Source organism: Artibeus jamaicensis, unplaced genomic scaffold (genome assembly GCF_021234435.1).
Source record: "Artibeus jamaicensis isolate MK-2021 breed Jamaican fruit bat unplaced genomic scaffold, CSHL_Jam_final contig_64, whole genome shotgun sequence".
NCBI classification, from domain to species: domain Eukaryota; kingdom Metazoa; phylum Chordata; class Mammalia; order Chiroptera; family Phyllostomidae; genus Artibeus; species Artibeus jamaicensis.
In genome coordinates, this window is record NW_026521911.1 from 3,829,792 (window position 1) to 3,840,350 (window position 10,559).

General features: G+C 57.5%; 1 protein-coding gene across 3 annotated transcripts; it reads left to right on the plus strand.

The window, feature by feature from the left end:
• The first annotated feature begins 332 nt into the window (after positions 1 to 332).
• Positions 333 to 9,384, plus strand: SERPINH1 (serpin family H member 1). 3 transcript variants are annotated; one of them, XM_037131529.2, is made up of 6 exons: positions 397 to 485; positions 1,552 to 1,595; positions 3,972 to 4,642; positions 5,700 to 5,798; positions 5,906 to 6,138; positions 8,403 to 9,384. In XM_037131529.2, exons 3-6 carry the CDS (start codon positions 4,015 to 4,017, stop codon positions 8,703 to 8,705), a joined length of 1,263 nt encoding a protein of 420 aa, XP_036987424.2. In that variant the 5' UTR covers positions 397 to 485; positions 1,552 to 1,595; positions 3,972 to 4,014; the 3' UTR covers positions 8,706 to 9,384. The 3 variants fall into 3 exon arrangements, with proteins under 3 accessions (XP_036987423.2, XP_036987424.2, XP_053526848.1); XM_037131528.2 differs by lacking the exon at positions 1,552 to 1,595 and having other exon boundaries at positions 333 to 485; XM_053670873.1 differs by lacking the exons at positions 397 to 485; positions 1,552 to 1,595 and adding an exon at positions 1,962 to 1,983.
• Positions 9,385 to 10,559: the final 1,175 nt, after the last annotated feature.

A 10,559-nucleotide genomic window follows, 5' to 3' on the forward strand; every position in this document is an offset into this window, starting at 1 on the left:
TGGCTGGTGCAGGGAGCCTGGGGGTAGGAGGGGCGCTTCTGGGGGAGCCGGACCCTGTAGCCCTGTGTCCCCTCCGGCTCAGCAATCAGAACTCCCCCCACCCGACCTCCAGGACCATAAGGATCCGGAGTCTCCGCTGGGTCGGGGGACGCCTGCTCTCGGCATATCCTGCAAGTCCGTGCACCGGTCCCACCGCGCGGGGCTCCCCTATGCCCATCCGACAATGGGGGCAGTAGGACCCAGGGGCTTGGAGACTGCCCGCCGAGGGCGGGGGCCGGGGCGGTTTTGGGGGAGGTCTTTGGCTTTTTTGGCGGAGCCTGGGCGCCCTCCGGAAGCTTTTCTAACTTTCCAGAAGTTTCTCCGGACGGGCTGGAGGCGGGGACGCCATATATAGGGCTGGGGTTAGGCCGAGCGGCAGGGAGTGGAATCCGTCCGCGGCTCCGGTGCGCAGGTCCTCCTTCCCGGAGCCAGCCCGGCAGGCCCAGGTGAGGGGCGGGGGCGCTCGAGGGAGAGAGCGGGGTGGGCGGCCCCAGGAGGCCAACCCGGAGGGCCTGCAGACCCCAGAGCCCGGCACTTTGGGGGCAGCTGCAGGTTTCGGATGGAGAGCCCGGGGCCAGGGGGCAATGGTGGGGCGATCCTGAGGGATTAGGGCAGAGACCAGAGCCGGCTGGGGAGTACGGCACTGGGAGGATCTTGAAAGAGTGCAGGGTCCGGCAAAAGTTTTGGGCAGGGGTGTGATAGCCTGGAGGACACAGTGGGGTTGGGGCCAGGATGCTGAGACGGGACCCTCGCAGGGACAAGGAATGGGGGAGAGGGGTGAGTCCGGGCCGGCTGTGCAAGTCGGATGCGGAGGGGGAGCTGACTGCAAGGCTTTGAGTTCTGCCCACTGCTTCCCAGTTCATGGAGTAACTGCAGGGTTAAGGCTACTTCTAGAGGCTGGGATTCCCTGCCCCCAACTTAGGACATTCCTGGGATGGCTGAAGTGGACGTGGAGGAAGAAGAATGAAAGAGCTTACAGCATGGCCAGAAAGCCTGGCCCCTCCTCTTCCTGCGTTTCCTGCTGGTACCTCTGGGCTGCAGGGCCCGGATGGAGACCGGGGAAAATGAAGGGGCTTTGGTTCCCTGGAAGTCTCTGAGCGGGACCACACCCTCGGGTCCTCAGTTGGGTCATCCGCCCACCGCCCCCCCCACTCCCTTCCTGAGGCCTCCCCGTCTCCTCCTTTTGTCTCTGGTCACCAGGATTCCCAGCAGAAAATTTTTTTACTGACTGTGTAACAAGACACCACATTCGGCCCTGAGAAGGGACTTCCGCAAGGAGCAACCCTGTGGTGGAAGGCCTGATCCCTCGGTTTCTCCCCACCTACAGTGAGGTGGTCCATCTCCAAGGTCCCCCCAGATCTGGGAGTAGTTAGGCCTTCCCTCGTGCCTGGGCAGGACAGGGCACTGTAGGCTGTAGATGGGGTCTCTTTTGGGGGCCGAGCCCTCCAGGCCCTTCCGCACCCCCCCAGCTCTGCCCTACCCCGCCCTCCTCACGCCTCTGTTTTCTTTCAGAATGAAAAAGGCAGGCATTGATCTCCCCATGAGGCAGTTTCAAGGTACTTTAGACCCCTACAAGTATTTGAGACCCTTTCCGGTGGCCCACCCTGGCAGCTGCTTCCCTTCCCTCTTTCTTACAAAACCCCCGAATCCAGTCTCAACTCAGTCTGCCTTGCTGTGGGCATCTGATGGTTATTTTTTTTCATGGGCCTGTAAATGGTCTAACTCTGGCCCAAGGGCTGGGATTTCTCCGTGACAACATGGGCTGGGCTGTGGGAGGTTTGCTTGCTTGCAGAGACATGCCTTCCCCGTTCCTGCTGCAGGCTTAACAGGCAGCCTTCTCTGCTGCCATGTGTCTCCCTGCAGAGGCCTGTCTGCACGCTGGAAGCTAAGTGGAGGAGGTGCCTTGGCACCCCTGGACCTGAACCCAGGCCTCCTGCTTCCCAGGTTGGAAGCTCCCCTCTGGCAGTTGGAGATAATTCAGTTTCCAGCCTGCCACGTCACTGGAGCAGGCGCAGGAGTGCAGCGCAGCTGTGCGGCTGCCTGAGGAATCCCAAACTAGTCATTTGGAGCTTTCTTGAAAAGCTCCTCCCAGCCCTTTGAGGTTCCGCTGGCTGGGGTGGGGGCTGTCAAGATGGTGTCTGCCACGTTGGCAGGGCTGTGTGCTGGGCTCCTCGACTGTCTCCCAAGGGCAAGCTAGTGGCCTCTTCAGGGGACTGAACTCTGGCATCAGCTGTCTGAACGAGAGGTAGCCTTTGAAGAGGGTGGCCATGTGTGGGTTTTCCTCATTCTACTCTCTTGAGTGACCTTGTTTGTACAATTATATGGTCAGTGCCTTTGAGGCTCCAGGCCTGGTGGGGAAGGAGTGAGGGCTGGGAAGAGGGTGGCCAGGCCCTGAGCTGTCTCATCCCCACACTGTACTTGAGGGTAGGACCTCCGAAATCTCTATGCCAGGGTATAGATCTCTCTTGTGCCTTCACCCAAGCAGTTGTGGAACTCAGAGGCCTTCCCTCTGTCCCCATGTAGTCTTTGCTTCTCCTTTGCCCCATACCTTTAAAGAGGGGGCAGCCTAGGATTGGGGGACCCCACCTGGGCTCACAGGGTGGCTGCAGCAGTAGTCTTCCCACAAACCCAGTGCTCCTGTGATCAGGCCCAAGTCCTGAGGGTCTTCCACCAGGGTTCTGAATTTTCTGTCTTCCTTAAGGAGGACCGAAGGACGGCATCTGCCAGATCAGTGGGTCCCAGCCTCCACCAGGGTTCTTTTCCAGCCCTTCCCTTTGCCCTGTCCTGCTGCATAAAGCAGAGGCAGATAATGACCTGAAGGAGGGGGAGTGTGGAAATGGCCTGTGTGGAGAGACTGTTCTGTTTAGAGGCCCCAGAGAGAGGAGTGAGGCTTGTTCTAGGAACCTCTGGTTTGGAAAGGGGACCTGAAGGCATCCCTGAGGCGACAAAGCAGATGGCCTGTGTGGCAACGGCTGTCCCCAGCTTCCTAGGACACTGAACACACATCTGGCCTGCCTGTGGTGAAGGGGAGGGAGTGTCGCTGCTGCATTGAGCCGTAACTTACCCCCTCCCCCGTTATCCTTCCTCTCAGGAAACCTATTTCCCCACCCAACCCAGGGGAATTGTCCTGGGGAATTTCCCATCACTCCGGGGGCTGGGAGCAGATGGGCCGCAATCACAACTTGGACAGTGGAGACAGGCTCAGAGAGGGGTGGGTACGCACATGTGCGGGCTGCACACACTCTGAAAGTTACCTTTGGGGCAGCAGAGTGGAGCAGCTGGCCTTTCTCATTTAATGAGTGAACCAACCAGAGAATTATTGACATCCAGGGCAGAATGAAAGCCGTGGGGGGAGGAACAGGCCTCTGGCTCTGTCCCACACAGTGTCCTTTGCCCAGGCACCCTGGCATCACACAGACCGTTGAGCCACCTGCCAACTCGTTTCCCACTGGAAAAGGACCCCAGGGTGGTATAAGTTGAGAACTAACCTTTATACAAACTGAGGACCCTGGGGCTGGCCCTGGTTTCTGTTCTTTTGGGAGCAGCTGAGACCTTTTGTGTACTGGGCACTGGGAGTGTAGAGGGAAGCCAGGCTGGCCAGGTTTCCTAACCTCCTGGAGGTCACAGACTAGCTAGGAATGGAATTAGTGCATAAAAACATGCCAGTCTAAGCAGTCTAAGTGCAGGGCAAGAAATCACTAGGGTGAATGTGGTGCCTTCTCAGGAAACCTGCTTTGGATGAGAGGTCAAAGCAGGACTCTGAGATGGGCAGACTGAGGACCCCTAGTCTGGCAACTGTGAGTTAGGTCTGGGCTCCCCAGAACTCTGTGCCGTCTTGGTCCCATCTCCAGGGAACTTAGTGACAGGCGGACAGCAGGGGCTGGTGGTTGGGAAGAGATGCCTAGGGTTTCAGGGCCATGCTCTCTCTGCAGCCCTCACAGGTCCTTCGTGGCGCACACGTTCCGCCTCCCAACCATGCGCTCCCTCCTGCTCGCCAACACCTTCTGTCTCGTGGCCATGGCCGTGGCCCTGGCCGCCGAGGTGAAGAAACCTGAGGCTGCAGCTGCCCCTGGCACTGCTGAGAAGCTGAGCCCCAAGGCAGCCACACTGGCTGAGCGCAGTGCTGGCCTGGCTTTCAGCCTCTACCAGGCCATGGCCAAGGACCAGGCGGTGGAGAACATCCTGTTGTCACCCCTGGTGGTGGCCTCCTCGCTGGGGCTCGTGTCGCTAGGCGGCAAGGCAACCACTGCCTCTCAGGCCAAAGCGGTGCTGAGTGCCGAGCAGCTACGTGACGAAGAGGTGCACACAGGCCTGGGTGAGCTGCTGCGCTCGCTCAGCAACAGCACCGCACGAAACGTCACCTGGAAGCTGGGCAGCCGCCTGTACGGGCCCAGCTCCGTGAGCTTTGCAGAGGATTTCGTGCGCAGCAGCAAGCAGCACTACAACTGCGAACACTCCAAGATTAACTTCCGCGACAAGCGCAGCGCCCTGCAGTCCATCAATGAGTGGGCCTCGCAGACCACCGATGGCAAACTGCCCGAAGTCACCAAGGAGGTGGAGCGCACAGATGGCGCGCTGCTGGTCAACGCCATGTTCTTCAAGCGTGAGTCCCGAGGGGCGGGGTGGAGCGGAATGGGGCGGGGCCTCCGCTTTTCAGTACCTCCCTGCTTGTCATTGAACCTTCATAGCAACCATAGAGGCAAGCACTGTTATTTACACCCTTTCACAGACAAGACTTTAGGTTCAGAGAGGGCCAGCACTGTGTCTAAAGGAATGGGACAAAGATTCAAGCCCAGCAAAGGGACTCTAGAGGATGTGCTCCCACTCTGTTTTGTCACACAAAAAAAGTGCTGTCGCTCCTCTTGGAATTAATAAAATTCGGTAATCACTTCTGTCTCAGTAGTGAGCTGCAGAAAGGCCCCACACCTGTGATCATGCCTAATCCTCAAAACAACCCTGGGGACAGGTGGTGTTACCTCCATTGCACAGGTGAGAAACTGAGGCTCAGCTAGGATTTAGGCCCAGGTGCATCTGTATTGACCTGAAGGTTTGATTTGGGGTTAGTGCACAGTTTTTTTGTTCACCTGTGTGGATACCACTGTTCTCGTGCAGTGTGCTATGAGGATGGGGTAACCCCCTTTTCACAAATAAGGGGACCAAGGCAGGAGGAGTGACAGGTCTCGTAGCCGGTCAGTGGGTGAGTGTGGATTTGAACACAGATCAGGTTGTGCAGTAGAGCAGGGCTCAGGCCACTGTCACGTATGCATGGTTTTTGGGGTCACGTTTCTGGCCGTGGAGATAGGTCTTACAGAGGAGACTTAAGGGTAGTTTGGGGCCTTTCCTGTCCAGGGCATGGGCCCCTCAGTTACCAGGCGGGGTGAGAGGTCCAGCTCAGCACATGTTGCCCAAATGACCAACAGGCACCAGGGCAGAGGGTGGACATGGCAGTGGCTGAGCAGTGTCCTGAGGAATTCCCTGCCACGTGGAAGCAGCCCAGCCCTAACCGTGGAGAGCCAGGACACATGTACTCTGGGCTGGATGCTTAGGGGTGGGGTGGCAGGAGGTGGGCTGTGGCTGAGGCCGGAAGACTGATGGGGGAGGGCTGTGCCCCAAGGAAAGGGGCATCTCTTTCTGACCTCTTGTCCTGCTTCCTGCCACAGCACACTGGGATGAGAGGTTCCACCACAAGATGGTGGACAACCGAGGCTTCATGGTGACCCGCTCCTACACCGTGGGTGTCACGATGATGCACCGGACAGGTAGGCGCCTTGACCAGCGGGCGGCCAGGGTGGGGGCCCAGGGGTACTTGGGGCCTGGCCCACCACTGCCCACAGTGTGCTCAGTGCCCTCTCTGCTCTCTCCTCAGGCCTCTACAACTACTACGACGACGAGAAGGAGAAGCTGCAGATCGTGGAGATGCCCCTGGCCCACAAGCTCTCCAGCCTCATCATCATCATGCCGCACCATGTGGAGCCCCTCGAGCGCCTTGAGAAGATGCTGACCAGAGAGCAGCTGAAGACCTGGATGGGCAAGATGCAGAAGAGGGCTGTTGCCATCTCCCTGCCCAAGGGTGTGGTGGAGGTGACCCACGACCTGCAGGTAAGGGGTGGCCCAACTCAGGGGTCCCTGGGCTTGTGGGAGAGTGGTACCCAGGGCACCCATTCACGAGCTCAGGAAGTCTGTCCTGAGCCCCCCTGGGTGTCCAGGCAGTGCTGGGCCCTGCTGGGGGCATAGCTGGTGAAGGAGGCATAGGCCCTGCCTTTGGGAAGATGATGATAACATCAGTACCTAAATATAGCTGAACCCTTGCTGTATGCCAGGCACTCTTCTGTGCACTTCATATGGCTTAGACTCTTAATTCTAAAAGCAACTTTCTTAGGTTATTTGACAGATAAGGAGGCTGAGGCTCAGAAAGCCTAAATAACTTATCCAAAGTCACCTGACTGATGACTCGGGCATCTGGCACTGGGCCGTGCCCTTACTCCTGTGCCGCCCTGAGAGTGCAGTGCCCGCACCTACAAAGGGACTCGTCAAGCAGGCGGGCTGCCCCCTGCACAGTAGAGGACTAATTACGGCTTTCGGTGTGGTCACTTGGGATGGCTGGAAACTTAACCCACCCGCTCAACATGATTTCTCCCTCCCAACCAGAGGCCTGAGAGAAGCAGTGACACGCCAAGGTCACCCTAGCTAGTCAGTGGTGGAGCTGCAGTCAGTCCTCAAGGTGAAAACTCAGGGTGGCTGTTGTGTCCATAAGGAGAGAGATTTTTTATCCACTCCAGAGGGAAGACTTTCATCTCGTTCCGGCCGTGGGTCCAGGCATGGTTTCTTGGTAGGCCCCTCACCCATGGAACTCGGACTCACTGCTGAGAAAGAGTGGCCAGAGCAAGCTCGCGTGGCAGTGGGGCTTAGGCCCGCATCAGAGACTAGTGCAGCCTTAATGGTCTGTACCGTAGAGAGCGCTGAGGTGCTGGCGAGGAGCTGTCACTCTCTCCCTCCTGTCCTGTCCCTGCTCTGCCCCAGCCCCTGTCCTGTCCCTGCTCTGTGTCAGCCCCTGCCTCTGCAGTGGCTGTTATCTGCCACCCTTCTTCCTTTCTTTCTCCCGTGTCTTCCTGGAACCCTGGGTGTGTACACTACTCACCAGTCCATGGAGTGGATTGAGTTGGGAAATTCAGAGTGGATGACTTACGCAAGGTCTCGGGACTGGAATAGCCTCGGACGCCTGTCCCAGGGCCTGTTTGGCCACACTGGGGAGGTAGACTGCCCTGCAGGAGCCTGGGCCCCGGAGGCTGCTGTGTACTCAGCCCACATCCTTTATTGCAGCCTCAGTCCCGTACTGCGAACCACAAAGCCCTGGACACAGGCCCTGCCCTGGGCGAGGTCTGAGCCAGGAAGGAGAAACAGAGGGCGGGCAGGGGGATTGAGGCCCCAGCAGGCATGGCTCCAGTCTTGTGGGCTAGGGAAGGCTTCCCAGGTGATGTGGTATCTAAAGAGTCCTATGCGGGGAGAGGTGGCCACCGAGATGCCTTCAAGGGTGCTGGCAGCTCGGTGACGCTGTTGAATGGGGAGCGGGGTGGGCTGAGGCTGGGCAGAAGTGCAGTTCACAGGTGAAAGAGCTTGTGCTTGGCTTCTGGGGGACTGTGCGGAGCCATGGACAGGGTGTGTCTGTGTATGTGTTTGTGGGTGTGCATTTTAGCTTTCAACTGTGAAAATGCATAACATGTTTTAAAATAGATTCGTGTAATGGACCCTCCTATATCTGTCACCTGGCTTCATCTGTCCATGAGCAGTGAAGACTCACCTCTACACCCATTCCTCCCCATCAGAGTATTTTGAAGCAGATCCCAGACATCAGTTCACTCTGGAAAGGTCTTAAACCCCAGCATGCTGTGGTTTAGAGCAGCCCTCCCCAGACTTGAGTGTGCAGAGAATTACCTGAAGAGTGTGAAGACTGTGTGAAAAGCCTCTGGGTCTGTCCGCAGTGATTCTGCTTCCGGGGCCCCGAGCTGGGGTCAAGGAAAGTGCGTTTCATTCATATGAGCTTCCAGGCGGTACTGATGGCTGGTCACTCATGAACGACCCTTACTTGGAGAGACACTGGTCAAGATTGCTTGGCAGGGCCGGGGGCACATTTTGTCTCCCCCTCTGAGTCTTGGTTTCCTCATAGAAGTGGAGATGACAAGTCTTTAGAAGGGTTGCCATGAGAAGTCACATGCCCATGCAGTGTCTGTCACACGGAAGGTGGCCAGGGAGTGGTAACCTGGGCTCTGAGGAACAGACGGCATAGGAGGTGTAGTGGGTTGTGGGGTGAAGGTTTAGAAGCCTTGCTCACAGTGGCCTCACCTGGCACCCCTCTGGTCCCACAGAAACACCTGGCCGGCCTGGGTCTGACTGAGGCCATCGACAAGAACAAGGCCGATCTGTCACGCATGTCGGGCAAGAAGGACCTGTACCTGGCCAGTGTGTTCCACGCCACGGCCTTCGAGTGGGACACAGAAGGCAACCCCTTCGACCAGGACATTTATGGGCGCGAGGAGCTGCGCAGCCCCAAGCTTTTCTACGCCGACCACCCTTTCATCTTCCTGGTTCGAGACTCCCAGACCGGCTCCCTGCTGTTCATTGGGCGCCTCGTCCGGCCCAAGGGTGACAAGATGCGAGACGAGTTGTAGGGGCCTGGGGCAGGCGTGGGATGGCGGGAGGCAGCTGCAGGCTCCCGAAACACATGGGTGCTATGGGGGTGGGGCGAGCTGAGGTACTGACCTTGGGTGTTCCGTGGGGTGGGTGGGCGGGGGAACAGCAGGCTTTCCTGTGTGTCTGGACGGATCTTCCCAGCCGGGGTTCACTCTGCTTGGACGCGGGCTCCCAGATCCCATGGCGCTAAGCCCAGCCCCACGTCCTGTGGGGCCTGGGCAGTGTCGTCGTGCCCCACCCTCCCGTCCTGGATCAGTGTTCGTATTTATAGCCAAGTGCTCTCTCCCCTGTGAGACAGAATCAAGCTGGGGTTTAGGCAAGCCCTCACGGAATGTGGACCCTCTTTCTTGACACTACCACCACCTCAGCCCCCACCCCAGCTCTGTCCCAGTCTCCTCTCAACTATAAAACTAGGTGCTGCTGCCTCTGGGGTAGGCACTCCCCACAGGAGCCCTGGCCCCAGTTGGGGGGATCAAGAAATACTTAGGGGGGGTGCTCCTGGGCAGACTCCGGTCAAGCATCATGGAAATAAACTTTTTCTTCCTTTAATAGATTTTCAAAGATGGGGAGGGATGGGAGAAAATGAGCCTTTGTTGCTGTCAAACCAAAAACTTATTTGTACAATTATTTTTTTTCAATAAAACTTTTCCAGTGAGATTTTGTTGGAGCATGAAGATGATTGGGTCAGAGATGCCCGTGTCTGGGGGACAAGGGCTCCTCCTGCTAAGCCAGGTTGCTACTAACAGCCCACATCAGGCCGTGGAATGCTGGCAGCTGACCACAGACGACACTGGGCGGCAGGCCTGCTAGGTGCTCACTTGGGAGGTTGCTTCTCAGCCCTGGCTGCCCTGGAGAGGTGGCTGCAGGGTCAGAGTGACGGCACGGGACCCGAGGCCCAGGGCATCTCAGTCCTCTTGTCCAAGGCCCCAGGCTTCAGCCCTGCACCTTCCACTTCAAGCTGACATCCACACCCACACCGGCTCAGGCTGCCTGACTGGGCAGTCCTTTGGAAGGAAGGAGCTTGTGGGATCCTTGCTCTGTGTTTGTGTTTTTAGCAGAAGAGGGACCTGACATTGTCCTCACTTTGGTTCCTTCTCAGGGCCCTCAGGGCTCCTGACCCCGCTGCTCAGGGAGGGAGAGGGCAAGTGGGGTATATAGGGTAGAAGACCCACGGCAGAGGAGGCAAAAGAGCAGAGGAAACTGGATTTGAGCCCCATCTCTGCTGCTTGCTGGGTATGTGACCTTGGCCAGCTCACTCCCTCTGGGCACCCTCTCTGTCCTCACTCAACAACTCTGCCCTGGCGGTTGGTCCAGGGAGGGAGCCCCTACCAGCTGGGCAACCCAGTTGGAGTCAGCTCAGAGATATGAATGGGGCTGCAGAAATGCCAGCTGACTAATTGCATTACTACTGCAATGGAATTTTAAAACTATGTTCAGAGCTCCAGATCTGTCCTGTGCTGTGAACCCAGTAAATTAGATCTCTGACGTCAGGGGGTTCATCTAGAGGTAGAGACATCTCAGACAATGATAAGTGTGCTCAGTGGTCACTGTGTTCCAGTGCCCTGGATTGTTCTGTCTCCAGGGCAATGTATTCTCCTGCCTCAGGGCCTTTGCACTAGCTGTTCTGCCTGGCAGGGGGCTCTTTGAGACCCTTGCTGATCTAGAACTTGAATGTCATCTGCTCAATGAGGCCTTCCCTGAGTACCCAGTGTAGACAGCTGCTCCCCACTTTACTTTCTCCTGTTTCCTCATTTTATTGACTCCTCAATGCTTTGAAATTATCCACCTATTTACACGTTCACCTCCCCCATTACGATGAGAATGGGGTCGGC

Bases quoted from the DNA above. Each gene is read 5' to 3' on its own strand.
- SERPINH1 (XM_037131528.2), top strand. From the start codon at position 4,015: ATGCGCTCCCTCCTGCTCGCCAACACCTTCTGTCTCGTGGCCATGGCC. The intron at 5,799-5,905 runs GTAGGCGCCTTG...CTCTCTCCTCAG, and splicing joins CACGATGATGCACCGGACAG to GCCTCTACAACTACTACGAC. The intron at 6,139-8,402 runs GTAAGGGGTGGC...CTGGTCCCACAG, and splicing joins AGGTGACCCACGACCTGCAG to AAACACCTGGCCGGCCTGGG.